At 37.4% G+C, this 25,221-nt stretch overlaps 2 protein-coding genes across 2 annotated transcripts; one reads left to right on the top strand and one right to left on the bottom strand.

The window, feature by feature from the left end:
- Positions 1-457: 457 nt before the first annotated feature.
- On the bottom strand, positions 458-11,841 carry LOC133818234 (uncharacterized). The gene is made up of 16 exons (XM_062250989.1): positions 11,614-11,841; positions 11,365-11,481; positions 10,898-11,065; positions 10,542-10,790; positions 10,275-10,450; positions 9,876-9,960; positions 9,572-9,784; positions 8,732-8,791; positions 7,611-7,690; positions 5,181-5,503; positions 4,995-5,086; positions 4,770-4,899; positions 2,468-3,591; positions 2,070-2,371; positions 1,073-1,240; positions 458-958 (listed from the first exon to the last, which is right to left on the bottom strand). The coding sequence occupies exons 1-16, from the start codon at positions 11,803-11,805 to the stop codon at positions 835-837; spliced, it is 3,603 nt and encodes a 1,200-aa protein (XP_062106973.1). The 5' UTR covers positions 11,806-11,841; the 3' UTR covers positions 458-834.
- A 4,891-nt stretch (positions 11,842-16,732) lies between these two features.
- Positions 16,733-17,449, top strand: LOC133814532 (uncharacterized). Its single transcript, XM_062247479.1, has one exon. It carries the CDS (start codon positions 16,733-16,735, stop codon positions 17,447-17,449), a length of 717 nt encoding a protein of 238 aa, XP_062103463.1.
- The last annotated feature ends 7,772 nt before the right edge of the window (positions 17,450-25,221 follow it).

The raw sequence follows: 25,221 nt of genomic DNA, 5'->3' as shown, positions 1-25,221 counted from the left end.
GAAAATAATGTGAGATAATAATAATTAAAAATATTATCTGAGAATAACTAAAAATTATTTTTTATGGTTTTAAAATTTTCAACTTTTTGTAACATTGTTTTTAAAAATTGTTTTCTAAAAGCAATGCCAAACACCATATATTTGTTTTCAAAAAATAATTTTTAAATTTTAAAAATAAAAAATAATTTTTTAGTTAAGAAGGCAAACACCAACTTCGGATATATATATAGTATTTTATGACTAATTTTTTAAAATATAATTTTATTTTACGTGGTGCTTACCTTAATTTCTTTTTTCATTACATCAAAGATCACAACTTTTTTTTTCCATAATAATATTTTTCTTTATTACATTTAATGAGACAAGATTAGTCCAATTATTTCAGGGTTTTTTTTATATATATTTTTTTCCTGGTCGGGCACGCCTCTATGCTAACTTTACAAGCTCCACTCAAGAATGCCAGAAAAAACCACCTATGTTATATAATTTTTATTGTTAATTGTTATCTACGCTCGCATTTACGACTACTAGTTAGTAGTACAAATAATCACTTTCGCTAAAACTAAAAGCACTATAAAGTGTACACTTGGGAGAAATGGGAACTAACCATATCTCAACTTGCTAAACTAACCATATCTCAACTTGCTAATCACATTCATAGCCTCTTATTGTCCTATCTAAGGAACCTTTAATCGGCCAGTGACACAGACCAAATCACTAAGTAATCAATTTAAATTAAATAAGCAATTCTCTGCCCCCCCTGTGCAGAGCCAATCACTGAGGCAGAGTTACCGCAGTGGCTTTGTTAGTTTTCCTTGCTTTGAAATCAAAATTCTAAACAACATCCGAGCATTGAGAAGAATTTTCTTTAGGCATGTTAATTTGACCAAGTGCCGATATTTTTTCAGGACTCAACATCAGCTTACCAGTACTCAAGTAGTGTCGATCAACCCACCTCCTGTTTTAACACATCATGCAATGACATCAACTATTGCACAGGGTTTTAGTTCCGGTATATTTATTAGAAAGACTAGAGGAAAAACAAAAACAATGTCACATCACAAGTACACACCTGCGTTTCCTTGGTTTCACGGTGTCTTTTGATAAACGAGAAGCTTCTGATTTCGAAATGCAACGCAGTGAAGAAAGATACTCATAACATGCTGCACCTTTCAGTGTCATTAGAGATTTCGAAGGAACAATGGATTGAACTACATCAACAAGACGTGATTTGTTTTCACTGTGCATTGCAGATATCCAGTGTTAACAGTTGTCAGATTATAAACATGTAAATATTCTCGATAACTTAAAGAGGATTTCTGTTCTTTCATAATAAAAAAACAAATAAAACAGCTAGGTTTTATGCATATCATATTTGAAAAAGTCCAACAGCAGGTAGAAGTTTGATAGCTATCCTTGTAAATGAATAACATATTTGTCTAATTTTTCACAGTTTGCAAAAAAACAAATGAGACATTCATTACACACCAGACTTAAAAAGGCACAATTAATAATTCGCAATGGAAAAAAAGACATACTATGAAATGTTTTGAAAATGATTAGGATTAAAAAAAGTCAAGGATACTGTTTTCCTTTACTAATTTCACTATGTATGTGGAGCCAACAATAATACTTCTCTAAGTCATAAATAGATATATGAATGGATGGGAGGGGGAAAAAAACGCTTCTCTTAGTAGGAGTTGATTGGTTTTTATTCTGAAAACAATAACTTTTAAATATTAGTTCTCAATTTTATATTTACAAAACTAAATTGACGTGTTTTTAAAATTTTAACTGGTTAGTTGTTCTTTAAAAGAAAAAAAAATAATAATGAATCACTTTTAATTTTAATGATATTTTTTTTATTACTCTTAAAAATAATAAATCAATCAAATATTTTAGTAGGTCACACATATTTAATGTTTTTTAATTTATTTTCTATTAATAATGCTTATTATATACTGGTTAGTAAGCGTAAATGTAGAGTTTTAGAAGACTTGGAAAAAGATTGTGCAAGTCTACAGGTAACTAGATAATTAATGTGCCAAGAAGGAAGGTCAGTTTGATACCTTTCAAAAGAAACATCAGTATCTGGGAGGTTCAATTCTGAATTTCTTCCAGTCCATGTAGTTCTTCTTGATGACGTACCCTGTTCAGCTAGTGTAGCCAAAGCCAGCGGACCAGTTGCACAACCCAACATGGAGGAGAAATCAACAGTGCAGACAGAACCCATCCTTGATCCAACAGCAGCAATGTCTTTTGCAAACAAGCAAAATCCATGCTGTGCAGTTGAGGAAGCGAACCGACTTTTATTAAAAAATCTGTATGCATCTGACTCCTCAGATGTTATCAGTGATGGTTCCAAAGAATCCTGAAGTGGTATAAAATTTCATCATCAATTACACTGTATAATTTGAATAGAAAGGAGTCCTTTTAATTTTCAGCTTTAAAGTTCAATGACACTTACACTTGTTAGTGGTTGATGGTCGGGTAGCAAAACATCTGTGTCTGAGATTAGATTAGTCATTTTATGAGTGAGCTGTACAACTTGGAGAGCATGTTGCTCTTCTGAGCTCACATACTGTGATAAATCTGCATGGCGCCTACGAAGTTCGTTCCATGAATGTTGTACTAAATCAGGCACCAACAAGGATTTAGGCTTCTCTACACATTTTAAAGTTCTGCCACAGTCCACTTGGCTACACTCATCCAAAATATGATTGTTCTGATACCCTATTGCAGCAGCCTCTGCATGCTCATTTTGAGAATCTTCCACCTCCTCTTGTTGGAAAAGTTTGGCAATTACATTGTGATTACTTAACAAGGTATCTGATTCTCTTTTTATTTCTGGTTTTGTTATATCAACATGTTCATCTTCAACTGGTAACCTGTTGCTCATTGAAACTTCCAACGTATCCCCAACAAAACCACAGGATACTGTAACATCTTGCTCACTGTCATCCTTAATTTCAGTTTCTGGAACAAATGATGACTCTGGCACGCATGACACATCAACTGACTTGCATTCATCATTTAAGGGGATACAGCCAGCAGAGTCTGCATGGCGATTAAGTCTTTCATCTATATCTGCTGCAATTGGACCAGGTTGCTCCTTAAACAATGGGCTCCTTCCAAATAGTGGTTCATTGCAAGTGTCTTCATCCAAAAACACAGGACATCTATTATCCACTAATTCATCTTCAGAATCAGAAGACACTATGTCATGCTTTTTTCGAACATTCTGCCGCACACATGAAAATGGGGTGTCTAAACTATCAGAAATCTCATGAGTATCAAGCTGAGCTCTAAACTCACCATAGGAGCAATTGCGGTTAAACATTGCTTCCTTCTTTGCCTCTATAGTTTCTGTTTCAATATTATTATTCACAAAACTGAATGGTATTCCCTGCTTGTCCTCAATTATATACATTAATTTAGAATTTTCTTCCATGGAAAATGACCCGGCAATCTCTTTCTCAACTAGCTCTGATAACTCAGAGCACAAGTCCCAGGGTATTAATTTTGGAAGTATCTGATGGCCAGCCTCCAGGTTAAATAGCAGTGATCTATATGCCCTTCGATTTTTCTTACCTGTATAGTCAAATAAACAGAAATTTAAAAAAAAAATTCTCCAGTAGAGTGGTAGTAAACTGATGAAAGAGCACATGCAAGCCAGCTATATTCAGTAAATGCTCTTGGGAAATGTTATGGACCAAGCAAGCAAATTAATACGCTCTGGCAGTGGTTCGAATACTGTAAACAAAACCCTTTTACTCAGTTCTGCATATCCTAAAACCCCAGAACGAAATAAAGGTTTAGGTGAAGTCACCAAAATTACTAAATTTATGTTATCAATGGAAGGATTAGTTCTGTATAACTGGTCACTAAATTAATACAAATGTTTTGCTATAATCCTAAACTTTAAAATTATGAGCAGTAGTCTCTTAATTTGATAAAAGAATCCCATGCAGCCTCTTTAACATTTCACATTAAATCTATAACAAAAAATTAAGAAAACGAGACTTCAGTCAAAGTTAAAGTTAACGGAAAGAAGTACAGTAACTGACTTGTAGAAAATTCCCATAAATGTAGGGAATAGATTGCTAATGACTTAATGAACTTTTTATCAATATCAGAAACTAAAATATTGCTACTGCTTTAAAGTTTAGAGTAAAATGACACTCTTGCCAATTTAAAGGTGAAAAATAAAGAAAATCCTTTAATAAAGTCATCAAACACTCTTCCTGCAATACAACAAATTATGAAGAATGAAAAAAAAAAAAGACATTCTCCAACATGATCAATATGTGTACTATATATATATACATATATATATTTATATAGTTTATATAGACTCATCATGAGACATTAAATTAGAAGAAATCCCTGAGTAATTGCATATAATAAATTGGCCCCTGCAGAGTACCCCTAAACATCCAGATCTTGATTAAAAAGCATAGATTGTAAGAGTAGCTTTTATTGGCATAGCATTTTCATTTTTGGTAGAAATCTGAACTTCTAAATCATTATCTCCTGTTTCCATCTATAACAAATTAAACAATGTAACCTCAATTATGTTCAAGCTATGTGCTCTACAAGCATTAATTTCAGAATATTAGAAAAAGAACCTAGCAAATGCATTTGCACAGGTCAATGATTATAGTTTAACAGAAGTTGCATGTCTGTCCATTGAATCCATATAACTGTCTCTTAAAAAAATTGAAACTTGTTAATCCAATAGCAATCAGAGTACACAAAATGCTACTAACCTTTCTTAGAGCTATTACCCTGGCACCAGAACTGCAGATGCATAATCATTTTACGTATATCTCCTTGACAAAAATCAACTACTTGCTCTATGACATGAGGTTGGACGTTGGCTCTCTCCGCAGCACAAACCTGCAATGCAGTAGTAGGTTGAATTTGAAAAAGATATTCAATTACCTACACTAAAATGACAATTTGAACAGGGAAAAAGAACCGCAAACACATACGCTATATGCATGGCAAAGCAGCATCTCTGGTGATGGTGGTGTAAAACAGATCTCTAATCTGTTTAAATTATCTGGCAGGAGAGGTTTGTGACCTAGAAGTTTCCACACATGATAATTAATTCAAAGAAACTACTGACCCAAAATTTCAAGAAAGAGCAAAACAACTTATAAATGAAATTTTCTTACTATTGCTAGTCAATATTATGGGTCCTTTGGCAGTATCAGCAATCTGTTGCACTGCAGCAATAAAACCTCGATCTTCAGAAAAAGTGATATCCACATCCTCAAAAAGAATTAAAGGTTTAACTTCACTCTTATCAGAGCAACTTTCAGCCTCCTCGTGATAAAAAATTCCAGATACTCCAGTTTCATTATGACAATCTTCATCTGATAATGCTATCACTTCAGCAATGCCAACATCATATTCTTGACTTGCAAAACCATTGGCCAGAGCTGCAGAGGATTTCAGAACATGCTTATTTGAAGAATCAGCAGCATTTTTTAGTGACCTGTACAAATATTAAAAGGATCACATGATGGGAGTGGAAAATATATTTATTTCTGTTGTTGCAAAGAATGCATTGATATAATTGCAATGGTTACATATATTAACATAAGGAGCAGACAGAAGAAGCGATTGGAACAAACAAATTGCCACCATTGCCCATCACAGTTTTATTACTACAGTTACCCACAATTTGTCACATATTCCCTCAAGTCATATAGATCAAATCAGAATAATATTCAAGTCAAAAGTGTCCCTCTAATTATTCGCCAATAGGGCTATAACCATATTTTCAACGACAGTACATTTTGACCGAAGCTTAACAAGGTTTGATACATGACTTTGCCCCATATTTAGATACTACTATTGCCAAGACTATATAATTGATCAAATAAAAAAATTATAAAATGATAAAAGAAATTATCAACCATTAGATCCTCTGTGAACTCCATCAAATACATAAAGGTATAAAAGAATGTTATTGCCTTTTCTAAAAATTTACCATTTATCAATCACATAATTTTAATTTTAAAAACAAAAGATACCTTTTGTGCCAAATCAAAATATTTAGTTTGGATATGTGGAAGGTCATGTAAACTAACAAGATTTTGTACAAATGTGCTAATTAATATGATCTCCGTAAAGTAGATCAGTATAAATGGTATTTTCTATTTCATTTAACTTAAATTACTAAGATGCAACTAGTCGATTTCTAATGTAAGATTAAGCTCTATGACATAATCATAAATAGTGGGAGGAAAGGATAAAAACATTTGACATTCTTTACAATTAGCGCCTCTACCAGATAATGCAAAACCAAGTATGTTACATGAACTTTTAAAAGTTCACCATTTTTTTTCTAGAACCATTACTGTTTCTTGCCTGAATTGAAACCACGACATAGAAGCATACACCTATACTTTACTGTAAAGCTTCTCCAATTGAAATGCCGAATCTTTGTGACAATACTATATTTCAACACATAAGAAAAAATCATCCAATACAATGCTTAAAGTTGTGCCAAAATTGACATTACAATAAATGCTATACACTTAATAAATATTTATTCAATTTGAGCAATCAAATTTATGATGCATTTATTGAATAACTTGTAAAACTTTTACTTCCAAATAACATTACATATAGCATTTGTGCATTAGAACATAATGCTAAATAGTGTAATAAACTTAACATTTTATTGACTTTTTGTTCCAAATTTGGCATTGGCACTTGCATTGGAGATAGTCTTGTCGATTATTTCATCAAATAACAAAGTAATTAATTTAGCCTTTCCTTCAGCTGTAAGTACTTGTAAAACATCAATTGGAGTGATGTGGGTGTGGCCACGTCACTGTCACAAAAAGATTATGTTGGGCGAGGAAGGAAGAGGACTCATCTCAGTTGAATAAGGTTTGGAATGTTGCTATCCTAGCTATATGTTGGAAACTAGGAAAGAAAAGGAACAGCTGCATCTTTCAGGACAGCGAATGAAAGACGGAGCCTTTGTGGTACTTACTCTAGGAAGAAGGGTAATTTTGGGGCTGTTAGTTAGCATGTACAGCTGTAACAATAGAGAATATATAGACTTCCTAAGGCCTTAAGTGGTTATCTAATTGTTTTGTAAATTTGGGAGAGCCGAAAGCATGGAACCTTATTGTATTTTGTGTATGTTCACAGAAATAAAGAGAGTCGTCAATTTTACTATAGAAATTTGTTTTCGATAGAGAAGAAATCTGTATTAGATATCTTTATGGATTTACAAAACCAACGACTTTACAAACCTTCCTTTCACCAACTTACTAAGTTAAGTGACTGGAATCGGCCATAATTTTGTCTAGTTTTCTTTCTTTACGCAAACAAATGATGATTATCATCTAGTGTAATTTTCTCTTTATGTCCCCCATGTTTACTCTGCTAAGAGACAAACTTCCTTGAAAGTTAAGACATTGAAATTTGGAGGAAATAAGAAATGTATTTCAGAAAGTTATTATGTAAGAAAAGAGTGCACTTAGTAACTATCAAGTATGAAAAGCCACAAGATCACACAGCTTAAAAATGTACAAGAATTACAATGAACCACCATTTCTAAAATATATATAAATGAAAAGAACCTTATAACTCGGCGCGATTGAAGAGCCTCACCAAACTTCTGCCTCACAAGAGCTCCATTTCGACATTCGGATGCATTGACCTGAAAAGACATTCAATTGTAAACCAAAAAAATATAACGTCACTTCTAAGCATTTTCTATTTAAATCCAAAGCAAAAAAGTCAGTAAAATTAAGTAGCCATAAGGTAAACGAAAGGATGATTTAACCAAGTATCAACTTTCAGTTATTTATAAAAGATGTGTCTGGCCATTACTTGTAGCAAACATGTCAATGACTTTTGTTAACATCAGTCTATAAAAAATTCATGCGTTGCTTGGATTCAGTAGTACTGGAGCTAGCAAAAATTTGTAGTGGGGACGTGAGTAAAACTTTTAGAGGGTAAAAATGAGAATAATAATAAAATGGTTGTTGAAAAATAATCTTTTTGTGAGGACTGAAGAGAAAATAACAACAATTTTATGTCAAATAAAAATAAATTAAAAAAAACTTCTTAGGGTGGCCACAGGCCCCCTTCCCTACACCACTGTATCCGCAATTCACTTTTGTTCTGTTTTTTTTATTAAAAAAAAACAAATAATTGGAAGTTTGTTTTTGTTTTTAGAAATTGTTACCAAAACGTTCAAGAAAAGTAGTATCCAAAAATTTCTAATATCTTTTGTTTTCTTTTTCTCATTCTGAAAAACAAAATATATATATATATATATATATCTTACTATACGTGTGTGTCCATGTGTATACACATTTTTATAAAACACATAATCTAAAAAATATAGATAAATAATGAAAAAAGTTTTGCCAAGAATGCTTTCCATTTATGAAAACTGAGAGCCAAAACAAACTTCTATTTTCAATTTATTGAAACAAAATCTTGAAAAGTCAATCCGATCTAGTCCTCATTATTTTATATACATGTAGAAATAGTACCCAGATACACACAGGCACACCACAGTACAAATTTAACTGGTGTTGAATGTTCTTTTGATTTACTTACATACCTACATTCCATTTTCAAGTCAGCCAGATATATCTAAGATCAATCTCATACACATTTATTTAGATTCAGACAATAAAATTTAAATTTAACTTTGAAGATGCCAACATTAATATCATTATTTTAGTACCTCCAAAACCTCAAATCCTTGCTCTTGTGCACAAGCATAAATAGCAGCAGATTTTCCACTCTGCAAGATGCGTGAGACTGTGAGTAATAGATCTTAATATAGGAAATTGTAAACCATCTAAAAAATTGCAAACCATCTAAGAGTCTTGTATTTTCATGGAAAACTATTGACATTGCAAACCACTGAAAAACTTCCCCATCCACTAAATATAAAGATTTATAAGAAAGTTAGAGCTATGTAAATTGATGACACTCAGATACTTCCACTTTAATAGGTTTGTAAATTGTATGATAGTAAAAGCAAATGAATATACATACACACATATATACGTGTGTAAAACAAAAAAGAACTTAAAATATAAGTGTACTCAAATAATTACATATAGTATAGTTATATATACACATAAGCGTGCATTTTTTAGTATGTAAAATAAGAAAAAACTTCAAATATAATAGAAACATTATTTCAGCATACATACAATTAAGCTTAAACTTTTTTCAGCAATATAAATGCATAAAAAGAGACAAAAACCTTCTCAACATAAGGCTGTAAAAGAGCCACCTCTAACTGTAAGCTTTATTTTTCCCAAGTTCTAGGCACTTGATATTTCCAGTACCCCACTTAAGTCAAGATAAAAACAAGTAAACGACATGTAACATGTATAGTTTTCATTCTCACTATCAGCATCTCCAATAAATCTATTTTGAAAAATTCTAAATATTTTTTCATTTCAGAACCTTGAACACGCATACATAGAAGTTTATGTAAAGCAAATTCCCTCCAAACCAAGTACCATCACTCATCATAGTTGTAACAAGATAATGCAGTCTTTGTAGTTACCCCAACTGGTCCTGTAACTAAGAGGACGTTTTTCAGCCTATCCTCCTCATATTGGCTTCCTGAATCAGAGTCACTTTCAGAATAGATATAATCATCTTTTTCCCTATCACTTGTATCGCAATCAATAAGATCCTTGCATATTTGAAACTTTCTTCCACGCCATTGTTGTAGCCACCCACTCAAAAACTTCACAGATTCACCATTACCACAGACCTGCAGGAAAATGTTTTTTTTCTCCAGTTTAAGAGACTGAAGAAACTTCTAAATGTACTAGTCAAAGAAGAAATAGTCCAAGAAATCTAACCTCCATGGCAGTTTTTGGCTTGTAACTGTAAGTCCATAAGCTATTCCTTGGTTGATTACCACAACCAAAATAGTATGACTTCATTCTGCAATAAAATGCAGCTATAAGCTTAATAAAATCTCTAGATAGACTAAACAATTAAAACTAAGAATAATGCTTAACTATTCAAACACGTTATGATAATCAATTCAACACTATTGGAGCTAATAAGATAAAAAGTACACACATAAGAGATCATATGATTAAAGAAACAAATGGGTGAAAGCAATTAAATGAAACATATTTAATATTGACTCTACTAAAAAAGCCAATGTAAAAATTAACAGCTACAGAAAATTTTATTATTTTTAACAAGAAACTATAATAATTGTTATGTAGGTATTCAGGAGGGACTCGAACCTCAAACCTTGTGGGAGCAAACCACATGCCTGACTATTTGAGCTGTCCTCCGGAAATCTTCCACATGCCTGATCATTTGAACTGTCCTCAAGCGATCTACTTCCCTTCCTAGTGTTTGGCTTTCTTACCACACTCGTAGGTCCATCAAAGGAATCAACTTTATTTATCTCACTATCCTGCACAATAATTAATTTGTAATGAGAATCACAGGATGACAATTACAAAAAAGAAACAAATTTTTACTGAAGCACCTGCATCCTAACATACCTCTGTTTCATCATCAGTTGGAAATGTTTCATAAATACAATCTTCTTGAATAACACATTCTGAAAAAACATTATCCTGAAAACTTGATGCATTGTCGGGGTGTAAAATGAGGGGAAACTTTTGAAAACTTAAGCACTCAATGGAGCCTTCAACAATAGATTGGCATGTGCTTTCTAGGTCACAAATATTTCTCCTAAAGATCTCCTCAGAAAATTTCCAGGTGCCCCAGTCAAGGGGCATGTCAGTGTCCTGTAGCAGAAAGTTTAAACAGAACTCAGAACAATAACTGCAGTCTCAGTTTCTGCAACCCGAAAATTACCATAATAGCAGTAAGAGCTAGCCTGAGATAAGCTTACCTGGCTTCTTTCAAATACATGAATTGGGGCACAAGTCTTCTCTTTATTTTGCCTACCAACTGCTAACTTTTTACCCTCTGCATCAATTACCCCTCGATTTTTCTTGTCTTCCTTCCAAGATGAAAAAAAGGGATGAAGTTTTTTTCCTGCAAGCATCCGTGAATTTTCCTGTTGAAAGTGAACGAAGGAAACTTAGCACCACATCAATAGGTAATGTGAAAATCAAAGCTAATAACTCGAGTTAAAATCTTGCCATCATCAAACCAACATCACTGTAATTGACTAGATTTTGAGAAGCTAGATTAAGGAACAACACTAAAGAAAAAAAGAACGCTGAGGGACTATAATGCCTATAATTGATTGAGTTCAGAACAACTTTATTTTGTTGGAGGTTACAAAAGAAGCAATTGAAAAGAGACTTGTTACACAGTGAACATTCCTTAAGGCAAGAGATCACATTGACTAACCTGGGCTGTCAACCTTGCCTCTAACCGCAAATCAGGCATAACAACAGCTACATCTTCCGTCTGTGTATTTGTTGAATTTATCTTTGGAGTACTATTTGCGGATCCTCTTCTTCTCGCCTGCCAAAAATGCAATTAAAAAAAATAACTGAAAGTTCCAATTCACATGTCCCTTTGCATCATTCTGAAGAAGAAGAAGAAGAAGACGAAGACATGGAATCAATCCACTCAACTACAATTCATGCAATTTACCTTTCGAGAAACTGATCCCTGAGTAGGTGATTTTCGTTTAGGGGTTGTCATTTGCGCTTGTTTATCAGGGCTAACAACAGTTACATCTTTGCTCTGTGTATTTGTTGAATTTTTCTTCGGAGCATTCAGCATCATGCGCAGATCGTTTTCCTTTCGCCTCCCAAAAACACTGTTCATTTTTGGGTACATCATAATGACCAATGGATATCGCCCTGACCCGCTTAGGTGATCAGTATGAATTTAGACTGTGATTGGGATATTGTTTAATTAAATAAACAGATAATTAGAGATTATCTTTATTTTATTATTTACCCTAAATATAATATCTAACAATATTGCATATATTAAGTTATTTGTTTTAGAGAATAATTTAAAATTTGTTTTTGAATTATTTTGAATTAATTTATATAATATCTAGTATTATTGTCACTGGCGAAGTATAATTGTAACATCATAATCTTGGATCGGTCAATGTATATTTTAGATCCGACCCTGTATGTATGTTAGACGTATCAAACAACAACATATAGAAGTTGAAATTCTCGACTCCTAATATTTTTTAGGAAAAAAATACTATTAATAAATTAAAGCCCATATGATTAATAAATTGAATTTAAAAAAACATTTCAAAATTTAGAAATAAAGTCCCATCAAAACTATATAAGAAACATAATCCTATATCCCTAACTTTGAATATTGGGGTTTGGAGGAGAATGCCCAAATTCTCTTTTGAAATAACAGAATGTCTGTGTTTTTAAATTGAAGCCAAATGGCCTATCATTATTTTTAATATAATAAATATATAAGATTACCCTTCCCTTATTAAGCTTTCTGCATTGGACTTAGTACAATAAATTATTTATTTTGCAGTTTACTTTTTTTCAACGTCTTGTCATATTATACAGGGTTTATATATTTTTTTTACTATGTATTTGATCTCTTTACTTATTTGTATTATGTGGATTGAGAGGATTTTGTAAAATAGTTCAAATAGGTTTTTAAACTCAATTTTGATAAAGAAAAAATTGAATATAACAATACAGTTGTTAGGCAAAATGATTTTGATTTTGTTTTAAATTTTTAGTTTAGTGAATTATTTGTAATTTTAGCTTAGAAAATTTTAATCAAAATCGAGTTTAGAGTTCTATTTGAACCATTTTATAAAACACATAGTCCAAAAAATCATTTGTCAAAATACAGGTAAAAAAAAAATATAAACTCTATTATATTTGGATTTTTTTTTACAAACATATTATATATAGTTATAAGGCGAATTGTTTAGTCCCTCACAGGACTGAGTCCTTCAGTTTGGGGTCCATTTTTTTGCCGAGTGCCAAATTTTTATAGGAGTTTGTCTTTTTTTCATATTTTCTTTTGACTTGCAATGACCGGTTGTGTGAACCGGTTGGAAAGTTGCTGGTGATGTGAGTATAAAAAGTAGGGGCAAAAAAGTAATTCCCTGTCCAAAAATATGTTTAGTTGAGGACTTGATCGTAAACTTAATATGAATTTGAGAGATATTTACGATTTTGGTAACGTAAGCATTGTGCTTCCGCCAAGTGATTTATATGTTATGTTGAGTAAGACGCAACAATAACCACGTAAGTAAAACTGATATATATTTTGTAGCTGTTTTATAAGATTTTTCCTGGAGATGTTTCATTTATTCCCCAACAATCCTAACTCTCCCCCCATCAATCATAAATATATATATATACATATATCATTTTCAACAACATAGCGAAAAATTTAAACATCATTCATAAAAACAAATTAAAAAAATACACACAAAACCTTATTTTGAACTAACCCAAGGCCACCATCACGTGCGAAGAGCTCTGTTAGCCACCGTTAGCGAAGAACTCGACCCACCATAATGGAGAAGTTGAGCCACTGTTTCTAGCCTCGTGCCTGTGCTCTACGCCTTGTCGCCGCCAACCCAGAAGAATGAAAGAGATGGAGATATTTTACAACCAGTAGAAATGACTGATTCATGGAGTATATCCAAAAGAAGAATCAACATATATCTAATGCCCAACCAAAAATACACAAACAAATAATAGATATAATAGGAAAGGGAGATTCGGAGTTAGAGTCGACTTGGCAGTTGGGTGGAGTAGAAAATCGACTGGGTCCACTAAGTTAGAGTTGCATTCTTGAGGTTACAGCAGCCATGCCGACAAGGATTGAGATGGGAAGACAAATATGGTCTTTTGAAGTGAGAAGGAAATGCATGCACAGATGATGGACGTGAGGGAAGAAGAAAGACGAAGGATTGTTTTTTTTTTTTAAGCAATTGATTGATAAAGAGTAATAGACCCCACCAAAAAAAAATTCTAACCAGTTACAGGTTTTTAAAGGTAGTGTGGTATTTTAACAAATTTTTACAAAATAAATTGATTTGATGGCTGACAATCTTTATAGTTAAATATAATGGTTAAAAATCTATGATGGATTTAGTCCCTCCAAAGCAAGTGGGGGACTAAAGAATTGCCCTAGTTATAATATATTTTATTCTATTTTATATATGTTAAATTTAAGATATCTTTTTATGTTATTCCATATATATTTTATTTAAAATATTTATATATACTTTGATTTTTTTTTTAGAATATGATATATTATTTTGGAGTTTTTTCAAAAATATAAAAATTATTTTACTTTTTAACAGTCCTTTATTTTTTTTCAAAAATACTATCTTAAGTTTTCAAAAATACAATTTTTAAAGTTTTTTATTTACAAAAATACGGTGTCAAAAAAAACAACTAAAAAACAATAATTGAACAACAACTAAACATTAGCATACTGCATACTAGCACATTAAAAAACAACAATTAGACATTAACTAGAAGTCAACAGATTGCATATTAATACGTTATTTTAGAAAAAAAAATCATAATATATCTGAAAATAACTAAACAATAATTAGACATTAACACAACAACAGAACAGCTATATATAAACTAAAACAACTAAAAAATAACATGAAAATAACTATACATAAACCTAAACAACACAAAAACAACTAAAAAAATAACACAAAAGATGAAAAATAGACAAAACCGTAAAAATGTAAAAAAATTTCTTAAAATCATAAAATTGAAAAAAAAATTGTCAAACCTTAAAAATGTAATTTTTTAGCGAAGTAAAATTTTCTATTATTTTTGCTTGTTGTATATCTATTTTTGAAATTGATATATCTTCAATGGAATTTAGTATATATATTTGAAATTAAGTACAATTTTATTATATAAATATCACTGTACCTCTTAATATATTTATTTTTTGAATTTGGTATATCTTTTATGGTCTTTAAAATATCTATTTTGATATTTTGTATATCATGTACAAAGAACAGATGTACCTTATTGTTAAACTTATATACATAAATTTTTTTTGCCAACCATGATATACCAAAGTATAAAGAATGGATATACTATGTTGTTAAACTTTAATTCCATAAACTTATTATTTTTTTCCATCTTAAGCTATTGCCAACTTTTTTATACCATAGTACAAAAACGTGTAGATATGTAGACATTGATGTTATACCATAGTACCTCTTAGTATATTTATTTTTTGAATTTGGTATATCTTTTATGGTCTTTAAAATATCTATTTTGATATTTTGTATGTCATGTCCAAAGAACAGATGTACCTTATTGATAAACTTATATACATAAAAAAATTTTGGCCAACCATGATATGCCAAAGTATAAAGAATGGATATACTATCTTGTTAAACTTTAATTCCATAAACTTATTAATTTTTTTCCATCTTAAGCTATTGCCAACTTTTTTATACCATAGTACAAAAACGTGTAGATATGTATACATTGATGTTAAACATATATATCATATTCTTTCACCCTAAGTTACAGTCAATTCATATATACCATAGTACTATTAACGGATATACCACGTCGTTAAACTAATACACCATAAAAAAAATTCTTTCACCGTAAGTTATAGCGAACTCTAATATAATATAGTACAAAAAATGAATATACCATGTTGCTATCCATATTTTCCACCTTGGACATGTGCCACGACCAAACGGGTTTTATGGGCTCTCGGGAGAGGTCTGGGCCCAACCAGGGCCCAGCAAACAACGAGCAACCAAACCCTATCGGCCCAGACCATGCCGAGCCCAATAACTAGTGAGTAGCACGAGCATAGTAAGGGCCGGAAATGGGATGTAGGCCCGAACTACCTCCCCCAGGTGAACCCAATCTCTATCCTCCGGGATTCAGATTATGGTGACAGACAATCCATTCCAGGAAGCAGATCCCATCGAGTAGGATCCATATGAAGTCTCCGGGTCCATCCCCAGCATTCTAATTCGCCATCAAGATGTCCTTCGATCTATCATCGCTAGCTAATATCTGCCCTGGTAAATGAACCCGGGTTCTTCGTAAATGAACCTGGACATCAGTAAACGAACTCGACCATATGTCCGGATAAAACAAGCCCAGTCCTTCCTACATCTGACGTGTCCCCAAGAAATGCAGTAGTTGGTCTCCCTAACTAACCTGCAGAATGGGGTACGCACGGAACGTACAATGTTCCTAGGAAATCGTATTGCCACTACTCAGACAGATCTTGTCCCCAGGATCCCCCTGGCAGCCCACGCAGATCAGTCTGTGCCAACGTACAAAGGGCAACTGTAAGGCTCTACTACACTTAAGTCGGCTCAATGGGCCTAGATTAACAACTTGTAATCATGTTATATTCTTGTATTATAGCTCCGTTAGAGAGCATTTATCATTATATCCTTATTGGGCCCGTATTAGTCCGGCCCAAGTCACATGACTACCTATAAATAATGTCATTTGTGCACTATAGCGAGGATCCCCAATTTTCTCTTGTAAGCAAAACGCTGCTGAACTTGCAGAAAACCTCCATTGTTAAACTCTCTAAAGCTCAATACTAGTGACTCGTGGACTAAGGCTCATTAACGTCCCAACCACGTAAAAACTATGATCTTGTTCATTACTTTGCCTTTCTTTCTAGCTCTTATTTCTCAATATATTTATAGTTGTCGAAAAACTCGATAAACATTTTGGTACTTTCATTGAGAGCTGAAGAAAGCTTGAACCAGTCCTTGTCATCTACAAAGATGGTGAACACCAGATATACCATGTTTGATCCCGCTCAACAACAGCAGCAACAAGACAATGGAGAACCATTGCAAAACCAGCAAATTCCTCAAGATCAACCAGAGGATGTGCCTTATCATGGGCCCCTGCCTGATGACTCCCAGAACTTTGGAGAAGGGGGTGAATACGATGAAGATTATTATGAGGAAGACGGAGAGGGGTATGAAGACCATGAGGCCGAGAATCCTATCGATCCCAGCGAGAATGAGGTGGAACTTGAACAGGAGGACCTGGAAGTGGTCCGTCTGAGACAACAGGTCCTCGACCAAGAAGTAAGGATGGCAGAACAACAAGAGACCACTCGCCAGATGCAAGAGTCTCTCCTGGATCTTCAAGCTTTTATTGCTGCTCAGGGATTTACAGTCAATCCCTCAGTTGTTCCTCCCCCAGAAACTCAGTTGCTTGTCCCACCTACAGGGACTGGCGCACCCAACAACGCTACAACCCCTACTCCTCCTTTGGGACGATCCCCTAATCCCGAAGCCAATCCTTCAAACCCAGCTCAAGAAAAAGAGAAAGCCAAAGCAGCTGATTCCATTGAAAAAGCAAACCCCCAAAAGAAGACTCCTCCCGCTCCAAAAACTAGGGTGGACCCAGGGCATTTCCCTAGGAAAGAATGGGTGAATCCCATCCCAGAACGAAATCACCCGAACAATTCACATGGGAAACGCCCGTAGGGTAATAAGCCTCAGAATGTCCCGAGAGAGGATGACCAGGGAAGACGTTTTTATCCCAGCACGTCTGTGAACAAGAATCACGGAGGGCATAGACGCGGAGAGGAGTCAGAAGCTGTTAGTTCGGGAGATGACACATCCCGTGTCGATTTGCGAGATGGCCTCAATGCTCGAAAGGAGCAAGCCCAAAAAGAAAAGATTCGCCCTCGAGGAGGCGATTTGAGGAATAACCTCAACGGTAGGAGGAACAAAAGAGTTCCCCTTGATGATGGAATGGCCAGGAAGTTCATGGAGTAGCTGGCCAATCTCAAAAAGGTCATGGACCACTTGGTCTAGAAATAAGAAAGCGGAGGTTTCGATTCTGAAGATGAAGAAAATGAACTGTGTGCAAAACACATTCTGGATGTCGTGTTACCGAAGGGGTTCAAGATGTCGGATATACCCGCCTACACCGAAAACATCGACCCTAGAGACCATCTATCCCGCTACAATCGCCTGGTGACTGTAGCCCATGTCTGCGACAATGGAAAATGCCTGTGTGTTTTTTATCACCTTGGCCGGACCCGCTGAAGAGTGGTGGAAAAGGCTTAAGAAAAGATCGATCCAATCCTGGTCCGGATTGCAGTCAGCTTTCAGTAAGCAATTTGTAGCTGTCCAGAAACTGGACATGGAGGCCAGTGCGCTGGCCAAAATTAAGTAACATCCCATTGAAACCTTTATGGCTTACATCCAACGGTTCACGGAAGAAGCTTAAAAAAATAAGGTGGATGAAGGACAGTGCCTAGTATCCCTCCAGTCTAGAATTAGAGTTGGATCCCTTCTCTGGAATGACATGCAACACAACAAGGCGCTCGCCCTTGAATAATTTATAAGGAGGGCTCAAGGCTTCATTAACTGGGAAGAGGCTCGAATCCAAGCTTTTGGATGGCAGTCGAAACCATAATCAACAACACAAACCCTTCCTGGGTACGGAGCGCAGTACCCGACAACTCTCTATCTGGCACCTCCAGCGGTGTCCGGATCCGTTGGAACTCTCGGAATGCAGTTCATGACCCCGGTCGTCTATGCGCCCATTTCTTTAGGCTATGCTCCAACTTATTCGACCCCTTTCTCTGGGTACGGAGTGGCACCAACCAGGTACATCGTCGTTCTTGAAGTTGTTCAACCATCCCAGACTGAAGCGGTCGTGGCAAGCATAAACCTTTCCCGAGGAAAATGATCCAGAAAAAATCAGAGCCGGACTAAGCCCACAAAGAAGGGAAAGGGGGGTACGAGCCCCAGTACACAAAATACACGAACTTGGTGGATACCCGAGAAAATATCTACCTTGCAACGGGCAACGTAGTCCACTACAGAAAACCAAGCCCCATGTTTAAAGGGGGAAAGAACCCGAGGGACGCGAGCAAAAGATGTGCCTACCACAAGGACATAGGCCATACAACTGAGGAATGTCGTCAGCTGAAGGATGAGATTGAGAATTTGATCAAGCTAGGGCACCTCCACCAATGGGTCAAGATGCCAACTGGAGTTCCAGGATTATCCACAATTCCCAGACAACCTTTGGCCCAGGGAGCATAAGTACCATATAGAACTCCTCAGGGAGGGTACGCTCCAGGATCGAGAGCACAGGCCCCTCAGGAGGCCCGCACCTTGGAGGACCATCCCAGAATGACCAAAAGAGGTACCTTAGTGAACTCGACCATGACCATGAGGTGTGTGAGTTGGTCCAGACTTCGGCTCAGCGGCGAAAACTGATGAATCTACCAATAACGTTCATAGAGGAAGATGCCCGGAATGTCCACTTCCCACTTCACAATCCCTTGGTCATTGACTCCCACATCGCCAGCAAAAGAGTATCCCGAGTGTGGGTGGACAATGGGAGTTCTGTCAATGTTCTGTTTAAGTCGGCCTTCACAGTGACCGACCTAACAAAGGCAGACCTAGCATTGTGTCCAACATAGATCTATGACTTCAATGGGGATTCATTGCTTACGATGGGCAAGATACAACTCCCTGTCACGTTGGGGAACGGTGTTCAAAACTCGTTCAAATACTGCACATTCGTAGTGGTGGATTGTCCCACTACATATAATGTGATTTTCGGGTGCCCCGCTCTAGTCGAATTTGGTGCCATTACCTCCATCTGCCATCTATGCTTGAAGTTCTAGTGTGATAATGGCAGAGTGGGGACAGTACGGGGAGATCAAAAGAGTGCTCAGAAGTGTTATCATGCCTCCGCCCAACCAATCTTCATGGTTCGTGAAGAACCTCTCGAAGAGGAGAACACCGATCCAATCCCACCACCACAGCCAACACGGAGAGTGATCCAGGAAGACGACGAGTTGGATCCTCGAATAGAGGTAGACAGGGCATTATAGCCTATGGAAGAGATTGAGGAGGTGTGCATCAGTCACATCGATCTGACCAGAGTAATCCAGGTATGAAGAAATTTGAATCCCGAGGTCAGGGCTGCCATAATTGCCTGAGTAAAAGAAAATTAGGACGTCCTGGCCTGGTCCCACTCGGATATGACCAGGATTGACCGCAACATCATATGTCATGCCCTGGACATCGATGAGAATGCAACTCCAGTCTGGCAAAAGCGAAGACCATTGGGCATGAAACGGGCAGAGGCCCTCAAATTAGAAATTGAGAAGTTATCCTCAATCAACTTCATCTGGGGAGCACTATACCATGTTTGGTTGGCCAACCCGGTGTTGGCGCCACAACCAAACGGGAAGTGGAGGACTTGCATCAACTTCACGGAACTTAACAAGGCATGCTCAAAGGACTGCTTCCCTCTACCCCAGAAAGATCAGATGGTGGATTCCACGTCTGGGTACGAGTTGCTAAGCTTCATGGATGCTTACTCCAGCTACAACCAGATTTTGATGTATGTAGCAGCCAGGAACACACCAGCTTCTAGATGGACAAGGGTGTATACTGCTACATTGTCATGCTCTTTGGGCTCAAGAATGTCGGAGCCACCTATCAAAGACTTGTCAACAGAATGTTCTGAAACCAACTCGAGAAGAACATGGAAGTCTACATAGATGAAATATTGGTCAAGTCCAAGATGTTGGCCAAACACACAGATGACCTGGTGGAAGCATTCGTCATTATCTGAAAGTATGGGATGAAGCTAAATCCCAAAAAGTGCACTTATGACGTGGCTTCCCGGAAGTTTTTGGGCTTCATAGTAAGCTCAAGAGGGATAGAAGCTAACCCGGATAAGATCAGAGCACTTATCGACATGCCATCGCCATGGAAACGCAAAGATGTTCAGAGCCTAATGGGAACCCGGGAGTTACTCCAATCTTTCAAAAGATACGTCATCAGCCAGATCCCCAGGGAATAGAATGTGTTCCCGGACACACTAGCAAAGTTGGCCACATATATTGAAGCGGAACTCTCCGGGGTAGTCCCAATTGACCATCTACCCGTGCCCAGTAATCAAGCCCTCGCACTCATAAATGCCATCGATTACACAATGTCCTGGATGGGGTCTCTCATCCAATATCTAACCACTGGAGAATTTCCCACATACAGGGTCGCAGCCAGGAAGCTTCAATACCAGGCCCCCAGTTACGTAATGATGGATGAAAAGCTCTATCGTAGGGGGTTATCCATGTCGTATCTTCAATGCGTATCAGGGACCGAAATGAGCGTAATCATGCACGAAGTGCACAAAGGCTTTTGCGGAGATCACACAGTCGGACTCAGCCTATCCAAGAAGATCCTAAGGCAAGGACTATGTGGATTACATCCGCAAGTGTGAGAAATGCCAAAGGTATGCGAAGATCCCGCGAGCTCCTCCCACAGAGATAACCATGATGACTAGTCCCTGGCCTTTTGCAGTTTGGAGAATTGATTTGATAGGATCCGTCCTGACCGGGAAGGGCAGATTGAAATATGCCATTATAGTCATCGACTATTACACCAAGTGGGTCGAAGTGGAACCAATGAGCACCATCACCTCCAAAAAGGTCCTGGACTCCGTCATTAACAATATTGTGTGCCGTTACAGCCTTCCTCATAAAATCGTGTCCGACAACGGGAAGTAATTTGATAGCATCCACTTCACTGACTTCTATGAAAGACATGGAATCATTAAAATCGTCTTTATTGTTGCAAGGCCTCAAGAAAACAGGCAAATAGAGGTCGTGAACAAGATTTTGAAGGGGACACTAAAGAAAAATCTACAAGCTTGCAAGAGCAAGTGGCCCAAAGAGTTGCCCCGCATCCTATGGGCATACCGGACCACGGAAAGAACTTCGACCGGACATACTCCCTCCTCAATGGTTTACGGATACGAAGCAGTCAACCCAGTAGAAACTATGATCCCATCCCATAGACGAGACACGTATGATCCCATCTATAATCATGCCTTACTCCAGGAATCCATGGATCTCTTCGAAGGGATCCAAGAAGAATCACAAGTGCACCTGAAGATGTATCAGGGAAAGATCGCAAGACACTTTAACTCGAAAGTTAAGAGCTGAAGGTTCAGAACCGACAATCTAGTCACGAGGAGAGTCTTCCCTGCATCTCAAGATCTGGGAGTGGGGATTCTAGGACCTAACTGGGAAGGACCATATGAGATCCAAAACAAGGTATGTCCAGGACATATTGCCTAAAACGACCAGATGGAACGCTGAACACCTCCGTCGGTATTATCAGTAGTCGGGAGGATTTAGCCCTGCTCTTTTTAACATTTTTACTTTCAAGTAATGTACACCCCACGACCATTTCATATTTAATGAAAATGGTGTGAACAAAACACCACGAGGAATGTTTTAAGGAAAGAAAAAGTTCATGTCCGTCTTTAATTTTTACACGAACAAGTGACCTAAGACTACACTTTTTGGTCACTTGGGGGGTAGGACCATCTATACAGTTAGAGATTAAAATAAAAAAGAGATGCAAGGCGCAAAGCCCAGTCCAAATCCGGATTAGTATGGTCTAAGGGGTTCAAAACCCAACTCCCAAAAAATTGGCCCAGACCTAACATGGTCTAGGATAGTCTAACCTTTATTTTTTGTTTCCCCATAACGGTCCAGGACCATTGGAGCTTCAATCTTAGGTTTAAATTGATTAAATTTAGTCTTGTAAACGGTCCAGGTCGTTGGAACTTGAACCTTGGGTTCGACCTGTCATATCTTTAATGGTCTATGCCATTAAAACTAAGTCATATCTGAAAATTCCATAACGGTCCAGGCCGTTGGAACCTGAACCATAAATTCAGGACAAATTAGCTAAATTATATTTGGTAAGTCCAAAACGGTCGAGGGCGCTAAAACCTTAACTTTGTTTTCAGGATAAGTTAATCAACTTCCACAATATTTCCCCTAATGGTTGGAACTAGGACTCCACATCTAAAAATTCATGCATAGTGATAAACACTTAGTGATTTTTTAAAGAAATATATGAGTATAAAGCGGGCAACAAAGATGTGTAAGGATAAAAACCAATATAATAACAAGATAAGATAAACAATTGTCTTAAGCGCATATGTACCCACAAAAAATATGTTCACAAAAAAAAAAAATAAGAGAGGAAGCCCCTTATAAAAGTACAAAGGCTTAGGCCTGGACTTCGTTCTGATCCGGGACGTCTGGAGCATTTTCATCCTATTGATCCTCACCAAGGAGCTTTGCGTCCTCTTTCTCCTTGGCCTCAAACTCGACCCTTTTTACAGCGGGATCCAGGTAGATGAAGAGATTCATATTCTTGTCCTGGAGCCAGGCCATATAAATGGCTTCGTCAAAAGTGGCCGCCAGCAACTCGTTAGCCTGCTTCTTCTCCTTGCAAGCCTCCTCGCTTCGTTTCGACTTCAGCTAGGCCTGGACCTCCAAAGCTTGGATTTGGGCCCTGAGAGATTCCACCTTCTCCCACGCTTGACGGAGTTGGGCCTCAGCTGCCTCAAAGAGTGCCTTTGTTGAGGCTTCTGAGCAACGGGCACAGGACAGTTCCGCCTCTAGGGTGTCCACCACTTTCTTGTGGTCAATGTCCTTCCTGGACAAAACTTCCTCGTGTTGAGCTTGGACTCGGGCAGTCTCCTAAGCGAGGGCCTCCTTGGAAGCTTCTCTTTGGTTGATGGCCCCCTCCAGCTCCATCTGAGTTGTCTCCAACTTCATGGCCATCTCGACCACCAGGTCCGCATTTATATGAGCCAGCAAGATATCCTAGAACAAAACAAAGTTACAAACAGCATAAAAGACAACAGTAGTAAAGAAACGAGATGAACAAGTGGCTTACCGCTATGGCTTGATGATGGATGGCCTGGGAGATGAAGAGGGCATCATTGCTAGCCAATGTGGTGTAGCGTTTGAGCTGAATAGGGGACATGGACGTCCCCACCTGGGCCAATAAGTCTGCAGCAAACAGGGATGCGCCCTGTCCTAACTTAGGCCGAAATCTAATCTTGGCTCCCAACCGATCCACGATCTGTTGGGGGCGTTAAAAGCCTCTAGACATCCTGTGAATTCCACTTTCCGTCGAATGATCAGGGCCTGGGATACCATCTTTATCCTCTCTTTCAGGACGATTGACTCCCCTTCCCTAGGAAGGGCCGGGTTGATGGGAAGATCAGGAACATCGGGGAGCTCTGACGTAACGATAAGACTTTCACCAGACGAATGTTCCTCGGTCATTGTGAAGTGCAGACACCGTGGCAGCAGAGTCTGTCTTTCTTTTATGTGCCCCAACTCATTTTGAAGGCTCCTGCTCTAAGTTTATTATTTGGAGAGGAGTAGGATGGGATATATGCTGCTCAACAGGCGCCATAGGGGCCGAGGCGGCAGGTTGAACTCCCTCTGAAGCCCCCGTGGCTAGTTATGAGTCCCCGAGTATCATATCAATGATCTTCATCTTGGTCAGCCCATTGGCGACCTTCTTTGTTGATGCCTTGGCCTCGATCATTTCCTTCATTTTGGCCACAGGATCATACATGTCCAACTCACCTGAAATAAGAATAAAATGTGGATTAGTAACAAAACGGAAAAGACAAACAAATACATAAGAAACATGCAAGTCTAAGTCCTCCAAGACAGACCCTTATCTATGGGATGGGCCTGACTTAACTCTCCTAGGGAAAAAGCATGAATTAGATCCCCCATGTCATCTGAGTCCAAAAAGCTACCATGTTGAAGGAACCAGGGTAAATGCATGAAGGTCAGCGTGTCCACGACAATAGGGCAAGGAAGCCCCACGTTGCTAACGGTCCTGGTCAAATAATCCTGGTACCATTGCCTATTCTTAACAAAGCCTTCAGTATGAGGGGCATAAGTTAAAATCAGAGGCGTTTTACCTTGCCTCGATATGCTGGCCCCAAGAGCTCCACTATCGGGTTGCCTCCCCTCGAGCCATGCATCCAGCTCCTCAAACTCAGCCCACTTTGCAAGGCGTGCACGCTCCTTCTTCAACCTCTCCGTGTTCTCCTTGACCGTGGCCTCCACCACCTCAATGTGAATAAGGGCAGCTCTTCCCTCTCGGTAGGGTCCCTTTCGCCTTGCAAACCCCGAAGGTTGGGGGCATCTATCAACTGATGTGAAACAATCATTCTGGTCAGTCGAAGATTCTCTGTGGTCACGAACCCCCTCACATCAAGATCTTCAGCACTGGTGGTGGCGTACACCTTCTTCCGGTCCAAGATGAACTTCGTTAGCTGGGTTTTAACATAAGGACCTGTTCATAGGAGCTTGAGTATCTGATAAATAAAACAAAAGAAGAGACGAAGAATGGGGAATGATAACTTACCCACGCACTTAAAGTCA

The sequence above is a fragment of the Humulus lupulus genome, chromosome 2 (genome assembly GCF_963169125.1).
Source record: "Humulus lupulus chromosome 2, drHumLupu1.1, whole genome shotgun sequence".
NCBI classification, from domain to species: Eukaryota; Viridiplantae; Streptophyta; class Magnoliopsida; order Rosales; family Cannabaceae; genus Humulus; species Humulus lupulus.
This window is presented reverse-complemented; position numbering and strand designations above follow the sequence as displayed.

Bases quoted from the DNA above. Each gene is read 5' to 3' on its own strand.
- LOC133818234 (XM_062250989.1), bottom strand. From the start codon at position 11,805: ATGATGTACCCAAAAATGAACAGTGTTTTTGGGAGGCGAAAGGAAAAC. The intron at 11,482-11,613 runs GTAAATTGCATG...CATTTTTGGCAG, and splicing joins AGGGATCAGTTTCTCGAAAG to GCGAGAAGAAGAGGATCCGC. The intron at 7,691-8,731 runs GTACTAAAATAA...ATGTCTTTTCAG, and splicing joins AAGGATTTGAGGTTTTGGAG to GTCAATGCATCCGAATGTCG.
- LOC133814532 (XM_062247479.1), top strand. From the start codon at position 16,733: ATGGTGAACACCAGATATACCATGTTTGATCCCGCTCAACAACAGCAG.